The sequence below is a fragment of the Ranitomeya variabilis genome, chromosome 5 (genome assembly GCF_051348905.1).
Source record: "Ranitomeya variabilis isolate aRanVar5 chromosome 5, aRanVar5.hap1, whole genome shotgun sequence".
Classification (NCBI taxonomy): Eukaryota; Metazoa; Chordata; class Amphibia; order Anura; family Dendrobatidae; genus Ranitomeya; species Ranitomeya variabilis.
This window is the reverse complement of record NC_135236.1, coordinates 229052734-229076322: the sequence shown is the minus strand read 5'-3', so window position 1 is coordinate 229076322 and position 23589 is coordinate 229052734. Positions and strand designations below refer to the sequence as shown.

The window sequence follows — 23589 nt, the reverse complement described above, 5'->3', positions numbered from 1 at the left end:
GTTTCATATTCCAAAATGTAATGGTTGCAGGGAGATTATGGTTTCCTGGCAGAGTTCAGGGCAGAAAGCAGTTGTATAATTAGGCTAAGGGTATGTGTACATGTTAAGTAATTGGCAGCGCTTTGGACGCAACACATGTCCGCTGTGTCCAAAGCTCTGCCGGTTATTGAATGCAGATGAATCCGCATGTGTTCATTGAACTGTGCGGACTCACAACGTCCAATACATTATATGGGTGACATTTATTTTGTGGAGACTGCAGTTTCCGCAAGATAAATACACACGCTGCGGTCTGGAAAGACATGCCGCATGTCCGTCTCCACAGGTGATCCGCATGCATAGTGGTCGTGGGATATCTTGAAATAACATCCACTACGCTGTAACATCTGGACGCTGCAGGTTGGATGCCACGCAAGTACACAGCGTCCAACCCACAGCGTTTACTGACCGTGTGCAGATGTTTCAGCTCACCTGTCTTTACCGAGTCACAGCCACCGTTTAATGGTAATATATAACTTTCTCCAAGCAGCAAGAGAAGAAGGCTAAAAATAACCTACAAGTGCAGCAAATATGAAAAATTAGCAGTCACTGTACCTCCTTCATTTTTTTTAGTTTTTAGCTCTCTGCTCTTCTCAAGGGCAAATTACATAGAACACCACCCAGGTCTTAGGGAAAAAGAATATAGAGAAATTATATTTTAATTTAAATAGGTGATCTGAACATATTTAGCCATGCCCTTGTCTACACCCTTCACAAATGATACTTCCATTTTTTTCAGATATCCAAATCTGAGGTGACTGACATCTGTTCCCCTTCCTAATGAACAGTCCTGTTTAACCCCTTAATCCCATATGACGTACTATCCCGTCGAGGTGACCTGGGACTTAATTCCCAGTGACAGGATAGTAAGTCATATGCGATGGGCCGCGCTCACGGGGGGAGCGCGGCCGATCGCGGCCAGGTGTCAGCTGACTATCGCAGCTGACATCCGGCACTATGACCAAAATATGGAAAAATTATAGGTCTCAAAATGTGGAGACGTAAAAACTTTTTTGCTATTAAAAGCGTATTTTAGTGTGTGACAGCTGCCAATCATAAAAATCCGATATAAAAAAACGCTATAAAAGTAAATCAAACCCCCCTTCATCACCCCCTTAGTTAGGGAAAAATAATAAAATTAAAAAATGTATTTATTTCCATTTTCCCATTAGGGTTAGGGTCAGGGTTAGGGCTAGGGTTAGGGTTGGGGCTAGGGTTGGAGCTAAAGTTAGGGTTAGGGTTGGGGCTAAAGTTAGGGTTATGGTTGGGGCTGAAGTTAGGGTTAGGGTTTGGATTACATTTACGGTTGGGATTAGGGTTAGGGGTGTGTCAGGGTTAGGGGTGTGGTTAGGGTTACCATTGGGATTAGGGTTAGGGGTGTGTTTGGATTAGGGTTTCAGTTATAATTGGGGGGTTTCCACTGTTTAGGCACATCAGGGGCTCTCCAAACGTGACATGGCGTCCGATTTCAATTCCAGCAAATTCTGTGTTGAAAAAGGAAAACAGTGCTTCTTCCCTTCCAAGCTCTCCCGTGCGCCCAAACAGGGGTTTACCCCAACATATGGGGTATCAGCGTACTCGGAACACATTGGAGAACAACTTTTGGGGTCCAATTTCTCCTGTTACCCTTGGGAAAATACAAAACTAGGGGCTAAAAAATAATTTTTGTGGAAAAAAAAAATAATTTTTATTTGCATGGATCTGCGTTATAAACTGTAGTGAAACACTTGGGGGTTCAAAGTTCTCACAACACATCTAGATATGTTCCTTTGGAGGTCTAGTTTCCAATATGGGGTCACTTCTTGGGGGTTTCTACTGTTTGGGTACATCAGGGGCTCTGCAAATGCAACGTGACGCCTGCAGACCGATCCATCTAAGTCTGCATTCCAAATGGATCTCCTTCCCTTCCGAGCTCTGCCATGCGCCCAAACAGTGGTTCCCCCCCACATATAGGGTATCAGCATACTCAGGACAAATTGGACAACAACTTTTGGGGTCCAATTTCTCCTGTTACCCTTGGGAAAATACAAAACTGGGGGCTAATAAATAATTTTTGTGAAAAAAAAGAATTTTTATTTTCACGGCTCTGCGTTATAAACTGTAGTGAAGCACTTGGGGGTTCAAAGATCTCAAAACACATCTAGATAAGTTCTTTAGGGGGTCTACTTTCCAAAATGGTGTCACTTGTGGGGGTTTTTAATGTTTAGGCACATCAGGGGCTCTCCAAATGCAACATGGCGTCCCATCTTAATTCCAGTCAATTTTGCATTGAAAAGTAAAATGGCGCTCCTTCCCTTCCAAGCTCTGCTATGCGCCCAAACAGTGGTTTACCCCCACATATGGGGTATCGTCGTACTTAGGACAAATTGCACAACAACTTTTGTGGTCTAATTTCTTCTCTTACACTTGGGAAAATAAAAAATAGGGGGCGAAAAGATCATTTTTGTGAAAAAATATGATTTTTTATTTTTACGGCTCTGCATTATAAACTTATGTGAAGCACTTGTTGGGTCAAAGTGCTCACCACACATCTCGATAAGTTCCTTAAGGAGTCTACTTTCCAAAATGGTGTCACGTGTGGGGGATTTCAATGTTTAGGCACATCAGGGGCTCTCCAAACGCAACATGGCGTCCCATCTCAATTCCAGTCAATTTTGCATTGAAAAGTCAAATGGTGCTCCTTCCCTTCCGAGCTCTGCCATGCGCCCAAACAGTGGTTTACCCCCACATATGGGGTATCAGCGTACTCAGGACAAATTGTACAACAACTTTTGGTGTCCATTTTCTCCTTTTACCCTTGATAAAATAAAACAAAATTGGAGCTGAAATAAATTTTGTGTGAAAAAAAGTTAAATGTTCACTTTTATTTAAACATTCCAAAAATTCCTGTGAAACACCTGAAGGGTTAATAAACTTCTTGAATGTGGTTTTGAGCTTCTTGAGGGGTGCAGTTTTTAGAATGGTGTCACACTTGGGTATTTTCTGTCATATAGACCCCTCAAAATGACTTCAAATGAGATGTGGTCCCTAAAAAAAAATGGTGTTGTAAAAATGAGAAATTGCTGGTCAAATTTTAACCCTTATAACTCCCTAACAAAAAAAATGTTGGCTCCAAAATTGTGCTGATGTAAAGTAGACATGTGGGAAATGTTACTTATTAATTATTTTGTGCGACATATCTCTGTGATTTAAGGGTATAAAAATTAAAAGTTGGAAAATTGCAAAATTTTCGCCAAATTCCCATTTTTTTCACAAATATATCGAAGAAATTTTACCACTATCATGAAGTACAATATGTCACAAGAAAACAATGTCAGAATTGCCAAGATCCGTTGAAGCATTCCAGAGTTATAACCTCATAAAGGGACAGTGGTCAGAATTGCGCTGCACGATATTCACCTGCTCCCCGTTCCGGGCGCCGCTCCGTCTTCAGCGTCTTCTGCAGTGACGCTCAGGTCAGAGGGCACGGTGACGTGATTAGAGCATGCCCTCTGCCTGAAAGTCAGTGTAGAAGATGCTGAAGATGGAGCGGCGCCGGAACGAAGTCAGGTGAATATTGAAAGTGCCGGGGGCCTGAGCGACAGAGAAGTGAGTATGTGGTTTCTTTTTTTTTAATCGCAGCAACAGCAAATGGGGCAAGTGTCTGTATGGAGCATCTTATGGGGCTATAACGTTTGTGCAGCACCATATGGGGCAAGTGTCTGTATGGGGCCATAATCAACGTTTGTGCAGCACTTTATGGGGCAAGTGTCTGTATGGGGCATCTTATGGAGCCATAACGTTTGTGCAGCACTATATGGGGCAAGTGTCTGTATCGGGCCATAATCAACGTTTGTGCAGCACTATATGGGGCAAATATCTTTATGGAGCATCTTATGGGGCCATAATTAACGTTTGTGGAGCATTACGGTATATGGGGCAAGTGTCTGTATGGAGCATCTTATGGTGCCATAATCAAGGTTTGTGCAGCACTATATGGGGCAAATATCTTTATGGGGCATCTTATGGGGCCATAATCAACATTTGTGCAGCATTATAATGGGCAAATGTGTCTATGGAGCATCTTATGGGGCCATTATTAACCTTTATGCAGGATTATATGGGGCATATTTTAATATGGAGCATCTTATGGGGCCCATCATAAACTTTATGGAGCATTATATGGGGCTCCTGATTCAATATGGATATTCAAAAACACTTAACCTACTGATGTCTCAATTAATTTTACTTTTATTGGTATCTATTTTTACTTTTGACATTTACTGGTACCTGCTGCATTTCCCACCCTAGGCTTATAACTCGAGTCATTAAGTTTTCCCAGTTTTTTGTGGCAAAATTAGGGGGGTCGGCTTATACTCGGATCGGCTTATACTCGAGTCGGCTTATACTCGAGTATATACGGTACTTGACATCTAATCATTACAGCTAAGTTTAGCTGTGTCACTTTGCAAGCTCTCCTATTACTCTCTTCCTCTCATTGCACTGTCAGCTCTGCTGTGCTGTTCATTTTACCATACTGCCTGTCTGGAGATAAGTCATACTGTCACGACTCAGCTGCCAGGTAACCTGGGACCTGGGGCTCCTTCCCTGTCTCTAACACTAGGGGGCGCCCTAGCTTTATTCCTCGGGATACTTCTGAAGATGAAGATGCCGGGACTGCCACCCTTGCCTTATCTCCTGAATCTGCTTTCCGTCTGTTCCCTTCCCCCACCCGGGGAAGAGGGGAGCTGCCGTGCACCACAGTACACCTACCTGATTAACAAGGCAACACGAACAAGGGTAATTGAAAATACCAGGCCTACAAATATTCACTCACATAAAACAGAGGAATGCATCGGGGAGTGGAGGACGGGGAAAAAACAAAGTAAGAGGAAGGAAGGCCATGCAGCATAAGCTAGCTCTGACGATGTGTTTCAATCAGGATCCAGATTATAAAGGGGATGGGAGTGCCTAACTGAACTAACCTGAGAGCTCAGACTCCCAGAGCTCCCGACATGGCCAATTAACCCCTGTTCTGCCAAAAGAAATAAATACCATTTAAAAACAAGGTGAAGTGCTTCTTTTCAGTGTTGGAGTAGGAACAATCAGACGCTGTTGTTTTCTGGCTTCTCTCTGTTGCAGTAACCCCGTGACACATACTTATGTTTGAGCATAACAGAAATAAGTGGGATACTTAGTGTTGAGCATTCCGATACCGCAAGTATCGGGTATCGGCCGATACTTGCGGGTATCGGAATTCCGATACCGAGATCCGATACTTTTGTGATATCGGGAATCGGTATCGGGATTAATATCAATGTGTAAAAGAAAGAATTAAAATAAAAAATAGGGATATACTCACCTCTCCGACGCAGCCTGCACCTTACCGAGGGAACCGGCAGCCTTCTTTGCTTAAAATGCGCGCGTTTACTGCCTTCCGTGACATCACGGCTTCTGATTGGTCGCGTGCCGCCCATGTGACCGCGACGCGACCAATCACAACAAGCCGTGACGTAATTTTCAGGTCCTGAATGCCTAATTCTAGGCATTCAGGACCTGAAAATTAGGTCACGGCTTCTGATTGGTCGCGTGCCGCCCATGTGACCGCGACGTGACCAATCACAACAAGCCGTGACGTAATTTTCAGGTCCTGAATGCCTAATTCTAGAATTAGGCATTCAGGACCTGAAAATTACGTCACGGCTTGTTGTGATTGGTCACGTCGTGGTCACATGGGTGGCACGCGACCAATCAGAAGCCGTGACGTCACGGAAGGCAGTAAACGCACGCATTTTAAGCAAAGAAGGCTGCCGGTTCCCTCGATAAGGTGCAGGCTGCGTCGGAGAGGTGAGTATATCAATATTTTTTATTTTAATTCTTTATTTTACACATTAATATGGATCCCAGGGCCTGAAGGAGAGTTTCCTCTCCTTCAGACCCTGGGAACCATCAGGGATACCGTCCGATACTCGAGTCCCATTGACTTGTATTGGTATCGGGTATCGGTATCGGATTAGATCCGATACTTTGCCGGTATCGGCCGATACTTTCCGATACCGATACTTTCAAGTATCGGACGGTATCGCTCAACACTATGATTGCTTCAGAAAGGCAAAAAAAAAAATATTCTGCTCTGCAGCCACTATTTCATCGTTTATCTATTATTTTTTCAGTTCAACATGACAAATTTGGTGTAAGGTTCCATTGAAATGTAGATATCTTTTCATTTATTTACATTTCTCATGTACTTTTTTTTTTTTTTTTTTTGGCCTAAGGGGTAAGAGCACTGGATCGTGTCGTCTACACTTATTCGTTTTCACATATCCAGAAACATTTTGACCATTTTACACAACAGTGGAGAAAAGTGAAATCTCAGTAATGAGCATTACTGTCCCACGGCATTTTTATATAAGAGCAACAACAGCTGAACTTGGGTGAATTCACTAGAAGGGATGACCTAAGATATGATCTGACATAGCAAATCGGCACCTTACTTCACAGATCTGAGCATGACAGTGATTCATTATGAGGCCCCAATGGCTATGAAACGTAAATGAAAACTAAACTTCTCGTCAGCTTGGCAGCTCTTCAGACGATTACAGGGGTGTTGTAACACTCATCTGTGTCAGCTTACTTCCCTCCTAAAAGGATTCCTAGTTATTACGGTAAATATTGGACTGGAGTGGAAGTGTACATTTTGTCAGAGGTACAATAAAATATTGTTTTATTTTCCATTATAGGTACAGTTTCTAGGCAATTTAATTGGTAAGGGATGGGAGCTGTCCTTTATGAGATCTAATGAAACCTGGGCAGATCTAGATGTCATTTATTTTGCTTTTCTATGTTATGTGGAAAGATACAAGATATCCATGAGAACAGCAACCTGTCTGAAAGATGCATGTTCAAAAAAGAAATGTGCAATTGATGTATTGATTCTCATCTCGGAGCGGAATGGTAAAGGTCAAACTCAGTAAATTTTTCATGCACTATTGGATTCAATTTGCTAGAACAGCTGCCTTCACTGGTATTTGGTAGGTACATTGTTGATTTGCGAGAGATAACTATTTTGTAGTAGTCCATCTCAGAATAACCCCCATCCTACCTTTGGGCCTTACATGGCATACTTTAAAAAATATATATATATTAAGCATGTTGACAATATTTAATAAAAAGGGTTAACTGTAATAAATCTGAGACAATTGTATCTTAATCTGTAATTGCGTCCAGATGTGTTTGGCAATCAGGCAACACTGTGCTGCAAAGGCTTCTGGTAGTATCAAGTGGGAGTATAGTTAACTGGTTATTAGGAAAACTGGGTTTGCTAAGATCATTCTGGGTTAAAATTTATTGTAACGTATCAGTTCTTATGCCAGTAAATACACGTTTGTATAATTCTAGGATTTCACAGACTCCACTTCTGGTTATGAGGGAGTTCAGATCAGATTCTTAGAAATAAGGATTTCTAAACACTTGAATTCCTTTATACTGCTAAATATTATTCCAATTTTTCTTAGATTTCAGCAGATGTAAATACATAGTGCAAACTCCAAATACTGGTCACTGGTCAGTCACACATAATTGTTGAAATTGATACTAATGCCCCCACTCCTCTACAGTTTTCACACTAACCTGGTATGGTTACCGCAAAAACATTTCTACCAAATCCAGTGAATTTTTAGAGTGCTGGCTCACCCCTATGCCTGGAAGCCGAACATTGCAGTGGGAAATAAAGTTAATTTCCTCCCGGCAGCGGGGCTCTTAGTGCAAAGTGTTAAAACCCTATTATCCTGCATATTAACTTAATATCTACAGGTTAATAGCATTATTTTACATGACAGGTTTCAAAATCTTGGAAAAAAATAAGTAGTGTATGGTGGTAATGGGATATGTATCCCATTGACCACTATAGATATTCAGGATAGAGGATTTTTTACACATGGGAAGCAGCAAGAATTCAGTTATTATCACAGTTACAGATAAATTGTACATATACAAGTTTCCAATAACTACAAGAATAATATAAGTTACAACATGGTATTGTAAGAATATTTTATCAATGTTTTCAATTTTGTTACGCGATAACATTCAAACATGAAATAAATGAAATTGGAATTGCATTACTGCTCTAGAAAATAGGTTAAAATTAAAATACTATGGCCAGAAATGCGTTAGAATGTTGGATTCTTTTTAATCTGTCTGGACAACACTTTTTTCCTTTTAATGGAATAAAATAAAAAGCGAATTTTATTTGTATCCAACATATGGATCCTTTTTCTTCTCCTTTTTTCTAAAATAAAGATACTTGGTGCATAAATTGGCCAATTCATGAGCACCCAGCAGCAAACGACAAGGCGACCTTATGTGATACCTCTCCTGGGGTCTAGCCCACTATTATATGGATAGGTAGGATCCTGCTGCAATGAAAACTTCCATAGGCTAATGTGTGGAGTGCTCGGTCAGAAAGCCTATGTTTAAATATCAAGGTCTGTATCAAGCTGAAACAGTCTTAAGGGAGAGAGGCTTCAACCTTGTCACTCAAACTGGGACTCTAACTATACCTGTCCCAGGGGTACTCTTGAAGGTAGAGAAGCCCGGGTCTCCGACCTTACTATGCACCTGTTGAATCCTAATCTTTTCCTTCCTCTACCTCAAGATGGACAAATCACTGCCCACACATGTCCTCCTTCCTCGTGTTTATCCCACTCCACCTTGTATGTGCTGCCTACTGCAGTGCATAAATGTTACCTGTGCTGACATGGACAGCGCACAGGCTCATTATACTGTATGGGAGAAATGAGTTATATACTGTATTGATGTCTGATGTAATCTAGCACTCTAGAACACCCATCATCACCGCCTTTGAATGAAGTCACAGGCTGATAAGATTACTTGTTCTGTGGGGATCCTGCAGTGTGTTCTCCCTCCATGTGTTCATCCAAATTCAGTCTAATCTTTCCAAGAATCACAGGCCATGCCCCCATGACACCACTGTTCAGTGCTTACTGCAGAGCTTCTTGTTGCTTTCTTCAATGCACAGACTGGAAATCTCTATGCTTTGAATGAACTGTAGCAGGAAGTGAGGAGCTGGAGGTCATGTCACCACATGTGGTAGCTCAGGAGCACAGCAGAATTTTAACAGCAAGTAAATTATGAAGTTTCATAATTTCTGATAGAGATAATCACTAGTGGACAGTAAAGGCCTCGATTATATATGGAACTGCTTCCCCATATTTTTCATATGTCTCATCCACCTTAACACCAGCTTTAATTTTCTAAAGTGCACTTCCATAATCAACCCTATTTATCACCTAAATACAATCCTGTCTTCTTGGCCCATTTCCCAGAGCTAGTAATTTAAATAGCACCACATACACACACAGTATAGCATTACAATAGTGCCACCTTGCAGGTTTTTCCGTCTCTTGTGACAATGTAGAAGTAAAGAAGTACTGCTAGCACAAAAATGGCATTTTCTAAACCAGTGACGCCCGTTGGACTGGATGACACCATAGGTGAGTGTAATCAAAGCTATATTTTTTTTGTTTTATGGAGAGCGGATTGGGGACATATAAATAGGATTCTAGAATCCTGTATATGAGGGTGCACAGATGCTGGCCCTACTTTATAGGGGAAAACCTAATGATAGGTTCTCTTTAAATTAGCTATTCAGTGTTGTAGGGAACTTTGCCCAAATAAAAACCATAATAGCACTGTACCTGTGACTGACAAAATAACTTCAATCATATGCAAATGGGGAGGTTTTGGTGCACCCCTGTCTATGCTAAGATTTTGGTCCACCTTTATGCCTCTTATTTGCTTATTGGGTCCACTTATGATTGACAGTGCGCGCTTCCCAGAGGCATTGGCCTCCCTGTCTCCTTTCCTCTGGTGCTGCTTGCTACAGTAATACACCCAGAAGTGCAGAAAGGGGCATCAGAAGAAAGGAGACAGGGAGGAGAACACAAGTGGCCATGCATGAGCATGAGACTGCACACATGCTAGCAGCATTTGGACAGCGGTCACTCTGGGGAGTGAGCGCTATCAATCAGAAGTAGGGGAAGGACCCCAATGCGCAAATGAGGAGATACCAAGGGTACACTGAAGCATCATCATATGAATTTGAATTTATTTTCTCAGGCACTGAACCAGTAGCAGGTACAGTTCTGATATGGTTGTTATGTGCTACAAGTCCCCAACAACACTCTATAGCCCATTTAAAATTCAATTTGAGGGTGATGAACTTTAAGTACTTATTGGCAACATTTGCTTATAACCGTCCTTTAAGTGGCATGGAAGAAAGATGAACCAAATTTATCATGAGAATTTGCCATAAATGACCTCCTCTGTAATCTCTCTTAGTTATTTCACAATGAATATTTCTCCTTTCAAATAAATGGACAGATAGTAGCGCTTTAGTGCATTCTGAATGAGTTATGGAAAGAGCGGAGTGCTACTTGTAGCAAAAATCTTGCTATGACTAAATTGTGGAGAAACCTAGCCGGTGACCTCCAAGACCAATTTAATAATGTGTTTGTAATCCTCCTCATATTTTATTTTTAGTACAATAAATCTGTACTAATGGTGATAAAAACAATAGCAATTTGACCTGTGTTGCTTTCAAACAGGTATGACATTATTATTTAGCTTTGCAATGACTTAAATGTTTACAGTTTGTTAAACATGAATGATATTGAAGACATGAATGATATTGCAGACACATCTTCAACTGTAGTTTTTATGTTTTTGTTTGTTCTAATTTAGGAACCGAACAAGGACTCCGGTGAGTCCAGGATCTTACGGATATGGAAAAGTTCCCTACATATTACCTCTGCAAAGTGACACAGGTCAAGACAGACCAAGAAAAAAGAGACAGTCTCAGCTTGGGAGGAAGCATACCCATGGACAAATTATAGCTCAGAATCGTTACAGCATTGGTAACATTCGCCAAGAAGCAAATCCTTCAGCAAATCATTGGCTACCATCCCCTTCTCAGAACCAACCAGTATTCCAAAGTGTATACCCTGAGGTTCCTGTACCAGGTGCATCAGTCAATCTACTGAGAAGTAATCCACAAGTGCAACGTGGAGCTACAGCTATTTCATGTACTGGAGCCTACAAACAGTATAAACTGTGCAATAAGGATGTAAGTGCAAAACACATGCTTTCAATAACACTAACCAAATACAATGTTCTATAACCTAAATGCTAACACTAGATCATTACATTGGTACAATATAATTGAGAAACTGTTAATTTTCATTTTTTATTAAAATTATTGTCCCTTAAAGTCTTCAAAACTTCTGAGCATGCTCGTTAGGCCAGGATTACACTTGCGAGAAACTCGCACGAGTCTCGCATCTCAATACGCGGCACTGCCACCGGCACTCTGGACCGGATCGTGCGGCTGCATGTATTTCTGTGCAGCTGAGCGCTATGGTCCGAGTGCTGGTGGCAGTGGCGGGTATTGAGATGCAAGACTCATGCAAGTTTCCCGCATGTGTGATCCCGGCCTTAGTCCTATATCTGTCTCTCTTCAAACTCTCCTATACACATGAACATTCTGCCAAGCATTCTTGTGTTCTCAATGCGGAGAGTTGAGTAAGCCCATGGCTTACTGGAGAAGGTGTTCAAACTGTTTGTGTCAGAAATAGTGAGGAGGCTGTCATACACATTTGATGGCCTTTCGGGTTTTGCTGAAATCAGGCCAATTCAGTGACATACATCTAGTGTTAAAAAGACCAAGCAGATAAAATGGAGCATAAATGATAAGGTTGAAAGAGGCATCTAGTTGAACCTATTCTATGCCAGTTAAAGAAACAAGACTACAATTTTTATCATACTGTAGAGGGGTAATAAGCGGGGAACTGAGGCAGGGAGTCTTGCAGACCATGCTCCCTGGAAGAACGTATGCAGTTTCTCCTTTTTGTGGCTCGTGCACACAATTGTATTTTTGGTCCATGCGATTTAAAATAACAGATGGCACTCAGACCAATGTTATTGTCACGATAGGACTGGTGAGTAAACTGGGATCAGGGGCACCTTTCCTGGCCCTAGAACTAGGGGGCACCCTAACTCACCCTGTTCCCTGGGATACCTCAGATGACGAGGATGCCGGGGCCTCCGCCCTTGCCCTGTCTCCTAACTGCAGCCCTGCGTCTGTCCCCTTCTCCCACCCGGGGAAGAGAGGCTCTACTGTGTACTGCAGTACACCAGCCCAACAGACAGGGGAACAAAGACAAGGGTAAAAGAAAATTCCACTCACATAAATATACTCTCACAAATAACAGAGGTATTCATCAGGGTGTGAAAGACGGGGGTAGAAAATGAGGCAGGTAAGGATGAGGAATTTCCAAGCGTACAAACCAAGCAACAGTTGCACAATAAACTCCTCCAGCTTTCCAGACACCAGCTCTTCACTCTCCAGGTCTATCCAGCAAGTGCTAACTCAGACAAGGATCTGGCCAGAAGGCCTATCTTATATAGGAGAGAGGAGTGGCTAACTGAGCACATTTGAAAGCAGGGATTTCCACATGGCCGATTAACCCCTGTCCTGCTGAAAGAAAAGAAAAACATTTAATACACCGGAGAAGTGCTTCTTCTCAGCGGCGAAGCAGGAGCCATCAGACGCCGTGGTCTTCTGGTACTGCTCTGCCACAGTAACTCCGTGACAGTTATTCTGTGGGCCATTGCAGATAAAAAAAATTTTTCACTGACTGATTTGGTGTGTGAGAAAAAAAATCATAGTATGCACTATTTTCCTCCAGAAATTGGATGAGACTCACCTATTCAAGTCTATGGGTGGGTGAAAGAAATTGGGTGCCACAGTATAGCATGTCATTTTTACAGATACAATGCAATTTTGCTACATAGGAAACAATAAGTGGTCTTGTAAATAATTAATAGCTGCTAATTAAAAAAAACGGATTGCATATGGTCTACAAATGGATGAAAAGTAAGAAAAAAATCTTTCCACTTTTCAGGATGATACTCTGAACGATTTTTTTATACTTTCGTGTGAAACTATCCTAAAAGGAAGAAGTTTGTCTAGTGCTACCTATAGGTAGCTATCCTATAAGTCAATATTTTATTACCTAAAAGAACCTTGAAACGTGACTAGGGGATCCAGTTGGATAAACACGTGGGTGGGCTGTGCTGCTGGGGTGAATCAATTCTTCAGAAAGATGATGAGGAAAAGGCTTTTTATTCACAATGCCTGACTAGGTATCTTCTACAAACCAAGCTAACCAGTAGCCTGCTGTGTAGTGACCAAAAGACATTGACTTGCAGGGTTTTAACCAATAGATGGCACTAGAAAGCCAGTTTTCTTTTTCTTGGCAGATGGCCAATATGCTCATCCTGGCTAATTTTTTTTCCTAGCTAAATAACTAAATTATATTTAGCTGGATAACTAATACTTTGGTTCCTCTGTTTCAATCTTATCCCAGTATTTTTCTTTCGTACACTAGTTCCAAAAAACTGTGCATCTGGTGCCCTAAAGTGCCCACCAAATAATACAAATCATTTCTAGCAGTTCTGAAAAGAAATGTAGAATAGTCTTTGAATTAGACGTAGTCCATAACTACAGAACGCTAACTTCTAGAGACTGATAGATTGCAGAATGAAACCGTATGACCACAGGAACTCCAGTGACATAAAATGTGTCCACATTTTTACGTAGCTATAATTGCCAATTACTTACACTACCATTCAAAAGTTTAGGGTCACTTAAAAATATCCTTATTTTTGAACGAAAAGCTCAGTTTTTTCCAACATTAACAACTAACATTAAAGGATTCAGAAATACTCTATACATTGTTAATATGGTAAATCACTATTCTAGCTGCAAACGTATGGTTTGTAATGCAATATCTTCATAGGTGTATAGTGGCGCATTTTCAACAACCATCACTCCAGTGTATTTATGGTACTTTGTGTTTGCTTACTGTGTAAGAAGGCTAATGGATGGTTAGAATACCCTTGAAAACCCTTGTGCAAGTATGTTAGCATAGCTGAAAACAGTTTGGCTGATTAGAGAACCTATAAACCTGACCTTCCTTTGAGCTAGTTGAGAATCTGGAGCACTACATTTGTTGGTTCCATTAAACTCTCAAAATGGCCAGAAAAAAAGAATTCATGTGAAACTCGACAGTCTATTCTTGTTCTTAGAAATGAAGGCTATTCCATGCGAGAAATTGCCAAGAAACTGAAGATTTCCTACAGCGGTGTGTACTACTCCCTTCACAGGAGAGCACAAACAGGCTCTAAGCAGAGTAAAAGAGAAGTGGGAGGCCCCGCTGCTCAACTGAGCAACAAGACAAGTACATTAGAGTCTGTAGTTTGAGAAATCGACGCCTCACAGGTCCTCAACTGGCAGCTTCATTAAATAGTACACGCAAAATGCCAGTGTCAAAGTCTACAGTAAAGAGGTGACTCCGGGATGCTGGCCATCAGGGCAGAGTGGCAAAGAAAAAGCCATATCTGAGGCTGGCTAATAAAAGGAAAATATTAATATGAGCAAAAAAACACAGACATTGGACAGAGGAAGAATGGAAAAAAGTGTTATGGACAGACAAATCCAAGTTTGAGGTGTTTGGATCACACAAAAGAACATTTGTGAGATGCAGAACAACTGAAAAGATGCTGGAAGAGTGCCTGAGGCCATCTGTCAAGCATGGTGGAGCTAATATGATGGTCTGGGGTTGCTTTGGTGCTGGTAAAGTGGGAGATTTGTACAAGGTAAAAGGGATATTGAATAAGGAAGGCTATCACTCCATTTTGCAACGCCACACCATACCCTCTGGACAGCGCTTGATTGGAGCAAATTTCATCCTACAATAGGACAATGACCCAAAGCACACCTCCAATTTATTCGATAACTATTTAGGGAAGAAGCAGGCAGCTGGTATTCTATCTTTAATGGAGTGGCTAGCGCAGTCACCAGATCTCAGCCCCATTGAGCTGTTGTGGGAGAAGCTTGACCGTATGGTGCGCAAAAAGTGCCCATCAAGCCAAACCAACTTGTGGAAGGGGCTTCTGGAAGCATGGGGTGAAATTTCTGCAGATTACCTCAGCAAATTAACTGCTAGAATGCCAAAGGTCTGCAATGCTGTAATTGCTGCAAAGGGAGCATTCTTTGACAAAAGCAAAGTTTAAAGGAGAAAATTATTATTTCAAATAAAACTCTTTTTTCAAACCTTGTCAATGTCTGGACTAGATTTTCAATTCATTTGGCAACTCGTTTAATAAAAGTATGAGTTTTCATGGAAAACACAAAATTGTCTGGGTGACCCTAAACTTTTGAACTTAATAAAAAACAAATATATTCCCATCTCACTTGTTTATTTTCACCAGGTAAACCAATATCACTGCACAAAATTTAGAAATAAACATTTTTGACATGCAAAAACAAACCCCCCCCCAAAATTAGTGACCAGTATAGCCACCTTTCTTTATGATGACACTCAACAGCCTTCCATCCATAGATTCTGTCAGTTGATTGATCTGTTTACAATCAACATTGTGTGCAGCAGCCACCACAGCCTCCCAGACACTGTTCCGAGAGGTGTACTGTTTTGCCTCCCTGTAGATCTCACATTTTATGAGGGACCACATGTTCTCTATGGGGTTCAGATCAGGTGAACAAGGGGGCCATGTAATTATTTTTTCTTCTTTGAGACCTTTACTGGCCAGCCACACTGTGGAGTAGTTGGAGGCATGTGATGGAGCATTGTCCTGCATGAAAATCATGTTTTTCTTGAATGATACCGACTTCTTCCTGTACCACTGCTTGAAGAAGTTGTCTTCCAGAAACTGGCAGTAGGTCTGGGAGTTGAGCTTCACTCCATCCTCAACCCGAAAAGGTCCCACAAGTTCATCTTTAATGATACCAGCCCATACCAGTACCCCACCTCCACCTTGCTGGCGTCTGAGTCGGAGTGGAGTTCTCTGCCCCTTTCTGATCCAGCCTCTGGCCCATCCATCTGGCCCATCAAGAGTCAGTCTCATTTCATCAGTCCATAAAACCTTTGAAAAGTCAGTCTTAAGATATTTCTTGGCCCAGTCTTGACGTTTTATCTTATGTGTCTTGTTCAAAGGTGGTCGTTTTTCAGCCTTCCTTACCTTGGCCATGACTCTGAGTATCTCACACCTTGTGCTTTTTGTTACTCCAGTAACGTTGCAGCTCTGAAATATAACAAAACTGCTGGCAAATGGCGTCTTGGCAGCTTCACGCTTGATTTTCCTCAATTCATGGGCAGTTATTCTGCGCCTTTTTTGCCCAACACGCTTCTTGCGACCCTGTTGGCTATTTGCCATGAAACGCTTGATTGTTCGGTGATTAGGCTTCAAAAGTTTGGCAATCTCAAGACTGCTGCATCCCCCTGCAAGACAGCTCACAATTTTGGACTTTTCAGAGCCCATCAAATCTCTCTTCTGACCCATTTTGCCAAAGGAAAGGAAGTTGCCTAATAATTAAGCACACCTTATATAGGGTTTTAATGTCATTAGACAACACCCCTCCTCATTACAGAGATGCACATCACCTGATTTACTTAATTGGTAGTTGGCTCTCAAGCCTGAACAGCTTGGAGTAGGACAACATGTATAACAAGCATCATGTGATCAAAATACAACTTGCCTAATAATTCTGCACACAGTATAGTGTATATTATTTTATTCAAAACAATAAGCTAAAAGAATCTGCATAAGTGATGTCAATCATAATGGCAGCAGTAATTAGGGCAGAATTCATGTCTGTATATCAGAATCCGAGTACTGACCTTAATTTTCAGACTGACTGCCGGTCTCCTGACCAACTGCTGGACTCCTTTAAAGTAGAAACACTTGGCACTCCTATTTGGTGTGTTCGTCAAGAAAATCTCCTGACCTAAACTCATTAGTCTCATAGGCATATGTGAGGCTGTTGAGTTCAGGTCACTTCAGAAGTTGTGGTTCCCAGATATGGGCCGGGGCTTGCAGATGACTGAATATCACCTAAATGTTAGAATGACCAATGTTATATAAACTTTTTTCTTTGCTAGGTAAAGTGATTGAGATGGTTACCAAATGTTAAAAAATAATTCTGCTTAATGTAAATGATCACCTATAAATAAATAATATGTAGGGACCCATCAGTTTTGAGACCACCTTGACGTTGGTTAATGGGCTTGCATTAATTGGCCAAATTATGTGCTAAGAGTCTCATTTTTTCATTGTATTCAGAAGCAGTATTGCTATTTATATTTCATATGTTTCACATTGACATGCTTTAGCATGATAGAGTGCAACTTTTTTTGTATAATGTATATAATAAATGATCACCTATTCACCAAATAGATCCCACCAATCACAAGAAAGGGGGGGCTTGTTTGTCTCATTCTCACTTGGCCACAGGACCACAGCCAAGAGATGTTGAATGGAGCAGCTTAATTCTAAGTCTATGCTACAGAAAATACTAGGGTAGCCAAGAGCCAAGCACCCCCTATCTTCATCAGTTAGGTTGTAATTTAAACCAGAATAATTATATTTATAGTATTTAGTGAGATTGTGTGTGTGTGTGTATGTATGTATGTATGTATAGTATTTAGTGAGATTGTGTGTGTGTGTGTGTATGTATGTATGTATGTATATATGTATATATATATATATATATATATATATATATATATATATATATATATATACATATACTAGATTGTGGCCCGATTCTAACGCATCGGGTATTCTAGAATATGCATGTCCCCGTAGTATATGGACAATGATGATTCCGACTGTGCCCGTCGCTGATTGGTCGAGGCAACCTTTTTGACATCATCGTCGCCATGGCAACCATTATGACATCTACGTCGATACTGTGCCCGTCGCTGATTGGTCGAGGCCTGGCGGCCTCGACCAATCAGCAAATGAATAAACGGGACAGACAGGCAGACAGGAAAACCCTTAGACAATTATATATATATATATATATATATATATGTATATATATATATATATATATATATATATATATACACACACACACAATATAATCCTATTCTATTTTAATGCACATATACCCTACCTATGATGAATAATGCTAGAGTAGCTTTTGTTATACCAAGAGTTATCAATCCTAAATTCTAAATAGCATTTTTTAAGGTTGAAGCCATATATACGTGTGTTCTGTAAAATATTTCCACTCCTTAAAATAATAACCAAGCACAATATTTAATGATGAGGAACTCATTTTATACATTTAGTAGATTTAAAAAGACAAGAATAAATATACGGCGTGTTATTTTATACTTGTAAAACCGCATGGGTGGAAAAAAATTGCCGTCTGACCAAATAAATCACAGACAACGGGAAATAAGTGATTTTTTGAATGTGTCCTGGCAGGGAGAAAAACAGAAGTGCACTGTGAATTTTTTTTCAGAGGTCTCAACATTTCCAATTTGCACAGATGAAGCACTCTTAAGAAAATCGTTTTCATGAAGTAATAATGAAGTTTTTAACCTAAGCCCTTCATCAAAGTTTTGGCTTTTTCAGTGTTATGTCAAGAGTAAAATGCAGAATCAATGAAGTCTACTGGGTAATCAGAAGTCATAAAATAGTGTATTTTGTCTGCTATTAAATTGCACTCACTTGTACCATGGGATGGCGTCTTCACTTATCTGCATAAAATCAGTTGCTAAAAAATTATAAACGAGCCAGTAATATATTGTAATTTGTCATGTGAAATGTGATGTCTTTTTAATTAGTCAGAATATCATTCTAGTTAACTGTCTACTCTGTATCTGTTAGTTTGACTGTATGAGCACAATATAAGTTACAGCCAATAAGGTATAAAACTGTAACTATGTTTTTAAATCTTTTTGTAATTGATGGATTCAATTAAATTTTTAATTCTAACCCATTGGTGGAGCCACAAGTGATCGTCAAGTTATCACCTATCTTGTTCACCTTGCTGATTACATTGCATGTCCTTAATGGACAACTTGATTCAGGGACAGTGAATGCTCACTGTACTTTAACACTTGATTTCATTCAAAGAGAACCTATCAGCACAATCTAGAAATGTAAAGACATGGCCATAATGGCGCTCTATTACAGATTACATTGATTTCTTTGGTGAAGAAATCAGTTTTGTGTTTCTTGTTTAATCAGTATTTAAAGTTTTATTCAAATGAAATTACTGTGCACAGGAGCAGGTCTGGGGGTGTAGGGTCTTCTCCTGCTCCTTTCCCTACACCTGCCTCTGGTGTTTCAATGACAGGTCACTGATTTTTTGGGTGGTTTTCAGGCTTTCAAGAAAATGGCATCACAGGCAGTGCATGTTCACTAAAGACAATTTTATTGAAGACCAGAAAACCAACTGTGAAATCAAATCATTCATGTTCTGCCCACGCAAATGACTGTAATGCGAAATTTCAAACAGTAGGCAGGGCACTGAAAAATCAATGACCTGTCGTTGAAATACCAGAGTCAGAGAGAGGGGCTGAAGCAGGAGAAGACCCTATCTCCAACCTCACTGTTGTGCAAAGAAATCTCACTAGAAGAAAACTTCAAATGCTGATTAAACAAGAACTGCAAGTGGGTTTCTTCACCAAAGGCATCAAGTATATCTGCATCATTATAGCCATACCTTTATTGTACATTGCTAAGTCATGCTGACAGGTTCTCTTTAATAATGTGATAAATGGACAATCTACAAATAACTATTAAACGTTTGAGATGAGCAGATCAGGCAAAATTTGAGTTCATTTGTTTGCGCATATTTTACCAGGAAATTTGATTCACCAAGAAGTTATTCGCCACAATTTTAATGCCAATTACCATGCTTTAGGGTCAGGGACTGCATTTCCCAGAGCATAATAAACATAATATGTAAGAAATAATAAAAAATACTTATTCTCCCCTATCTGGCCCTATCTATTGCATCCTGTCTGCTGTCCGGTCCTTCATGCCTCCATCCAATTTCTGGCCTGGAATTCACTCTAGGCCAGTGCTACCGGCTGCAAACAAGCATCGGAGTTAACTACACATGTGCCGTGACCTGGCTGGAAATCGTGACCAGGTGCTCACTGTAGGCCAGGTCTTCAGGCAGCAAGTAGGCCCCAGAGCATTCACAGTGAATTCCAAAGCCTGCTTCCTGACGATGATGATAGCCCCAGCCTAGAGTGGTGGAGGACCAGACAGTGGGCAGGGATCAGCGAGGGTGGCCATTGAGGTAAGTGGCTGGCAAATGATTAAAAAGACAAAAAAAATACCACTCAACTTCCTGGCAGCTGGTTCTACTGCTCTTGGTCTGCTGTTTCTTCGTCCCGGCTCTCATCATGTCACATCTCTGTCCCGGTGTTCACTTAAGAAGGGACTTTGAGCCACAAGTAGTTCACTGTACATGTTACAGGGCCTGCTCGCAGCCAGAATCCCCGACCTAGAGTGAACGCCGGACCAGAGATGTGATGCATCTTAGGGAAAGGGACCCTGGGCAGGGGGTAGCGGGGCCAGCCAGCGATGTGAGCAGTGAAGCAAGTATGTTTTTGACTCTTTCAGCCTTTTACCAGTCATTTACCAGTCAAAATGGCAACCGCAGCTAACTGCCGATTTGCTGAATTTGTGTGGAAGATAATTTTAAAAAATCTGTATTTTCCATAATGCTTTTTTTTAAAAGTAACATTCAAGTAGAATTTCTTTTCACTCCAAAAAAAATGCTCATCTCTAATAAAAAATGATGTCTTAGCAATGAAATAACACTGAACTGAAGTACTGGCCACTAGTTATATCCCTTCAGACTAATTTGCTGTCTAATGCTTTTTGTGAAGTGTACAAATGCTAATAGAGTAGAACTCACCAACTCCCACTCAAACAGAATGGATGCATGAGAATCAAAACCGTTCATTGACATATTACAAAGTACATTGGTATGTGCACCAAAAACAGTCTTAACTTGTGGTTGATGATGGCATTGAGACCTAGCTTTTTTACATTTTTTCTATTAAAAGGACAGGTGATTGGAGCTTTGTCCACTGCCTTTGAAGTGCTTAGCTTATGCAGCCTTGATATGCAAAGGAGTGCCAGTGTGTATTGTTCTTTACTTATATTAAACAGAACCCTTACTTTCATTTCTTTTTATAACAAGATTGTGCAACAGATGGGTACATTCACGTATAATTTGGAGCTATTTGGCCTGTTGCATAGATGGTTAATGATGGCACCATTAATTGCATTTTCCGGATAACTATACTTTGCGCAGCTCTATCTACTTGCTTATTATAACTTTGAGCTGGGTAGTGCAGTATGATATTATGAAGATAGATTGTATGTCTTAATGTGCATAACAGCCATTTATATGTAGCATTCTTCCTTTAATTTATAAAATAAAATGTGGCTAGAATATGTCGCCAAAATCTATGTTTTTACAATGCCTTTTAGTAATGGCAACAGAGTTGTCTATTAGATTTACATTAAAAGGAAAGGATCTCCTATGCTATTTTTGTAGTAAGTAAACCTAGTTATCCATATTCTTGTTTTCTAATCTGTTTGTTTTCAGATTGTAAATATTTTATTCTATTTTCTATACATAATTATGGGGAAAGCCTTATTAACTGAGCTGTTGTTGTCCTGGACTTTTTTTTAAAATTTTTTCTATGGTTCTAATTGGCGGGAAGATGTTAACTACCGCCGGTCACTCCCAGCTCAGAGTGGTCACAAACCTCTATTGCCAGTGATTCTCCTGCTTTCTGAAATGTTGGCAGTAACGTCTCATTGACAGAGCAGAGTGAAAGAGAAGAAGTTGCTCTTTCTATTTGGCGACACTGCCGACATGTTGATTCACAGCCAGTTGTCAATCCATCTCCAGGAGAGTCATTAGTCCATATCTGCCATGAGCTAGGAGAGATCATGGCAGGGCAGTATCGGGAGGTATTTGGAAACTGCCTGATGATAACTGCTGAAATGCAAAAATATATGAAACATGGGAAACCCCTTAACAGTTTTCAAAGATATGTATTATACTAGGTGAATCAATCATAGATAGCAAAACACAATCTTTGAATCATTGACTTTATAGGAGAGTTTTGTAGGCATGTTCTGTGGATAGTCATTGTGCAGGGAAGCAGTGGACGTGAGCTGTGACATCAATTATTGTAAATTGTGTGATCCTATATTATAAGAGAAGTGATGTATGCAAAAGAGGAAATAGTCTAATCTAAAAGGGATTGTCAATGTTCACGATCTCAGCAATGTATCTTTAGTATAGATCACCAATATCAAATCAGTGAGGTCAGACTCCCAGTAGGTGTTTTGAGCTCCGTTTGGATGTAAACAGTGAACGAAGCTGAAATGTCACATTACCTTTTATCGTAGTGGCCGTTGCTGAGAACTGCAAGTCAGTTTCTACTCATTACAATAGGACACTTTAAGCATACTGGTCACAGTGAAAAACTATTTTAATGAAGATAATAATATGAATCATAAAAAAGACACTAAAATTTGTTGACAAATATTTTTAACATAAAAAATTGATAAGTGTTATAGCATCGTAATCTTGTCTGGCCAGTCAGTCACAGTTGTATTATACAGGATGATACAGGACTGGTATACTCATCACATATAGCAAATAGGCTAGTAATGTTACAGCTTAGTACCAACTACATCAACATAGATGCGATATAAAGGTTTCTTTGGCTTTAACCATCCAACAGCTGCCCCCAGTGTAACACTTGTTCCTTGTACCATGACCAAATCATTCAGGGGAATTGGAGAAGTAAATGTAACCAATGTAAGGAAACATTTAGAAAACATATGGCACGTAACTCTCCCAGCTGCACATTGAAATAAATACCTGTAAGACGTCAAGGAAGACCATTGTCAGGACATGTCGTCGCTCTTGTCCTTACATGTACGGAAAAAAATATAGCAGATATACAGAAATGAAAGGTTCAGGCCAGCCTGTATGTATTACCCTTCATGTGCATGCAGTGAGAAATTCTGCAAATTGTTATAATTAGTACATTTTCATTTACTCCACACCCAGGGAAACAGACACACACATTTTCCCCACTTACAAAATGTATGAACAGTTCATGGACTTGAGTTGTGGTTAAAAAGAAGTTCCCAAGTGGGTACTAACACGCATCATAAAACCCACATGTGTAACACACTACTCTACAGTTCTTCAGCACTGGTGGCCCACTCGCGAAAACTGCCTTAAGTTCAACCTTTGTGAAGAGTGACCTGTTCTTTAACCTTTTTTGAAAAAGTATGATACGCAACAATTAAGGAAACAATCTAGGACGCATCGCTGATTTTATGTAGAGTATGGTTGTAGGAGAGGAAATCTTGAAGTTGAAGGAATGCAGAAGCCTGGATGTCATCAAGAATAAGAACTGTCTTTGTATTTGATGCATTTGTAATGTTTTCTGCGTATCTATAGCTACAGACAATAACTTACCTACTACAATTATAGAAATACATATTGAGTTAATAATTCTCTGGTACCAACATTTTTCAGTAGCTGCAGAACCCTGTAACATTTTTTATAATTCTATTTTTATAGAAAATGTTTGCTGTTTAGATGGTTAGTTAATATAG

General features: G+C 40.3%; 1 protein-coding gene across 2 annotated transcripts in view; it reads left to right on the top strand.

The window, feature by feature from the left end:
* The window catches only part of THSD4 (thrombospondin type 1 domain containing 4), a 1053272-nt gene that overhangs the window by 217986 nt on the left and 811697 nt on the right, over positions 1–23589 (top strand). For both annotated transcript variants that reach the window (XM_077263867.1, XM_077263868.1), the window contains exon 5: positions 10780–11161. In XM_077263867.1, coding sequence (XP_077119982.1) covers positions 10780–11161 — 382 coding nt within the window. The remainder of the gene's footprint in view (positions 1–10779; positions 11162–23589) is intronic.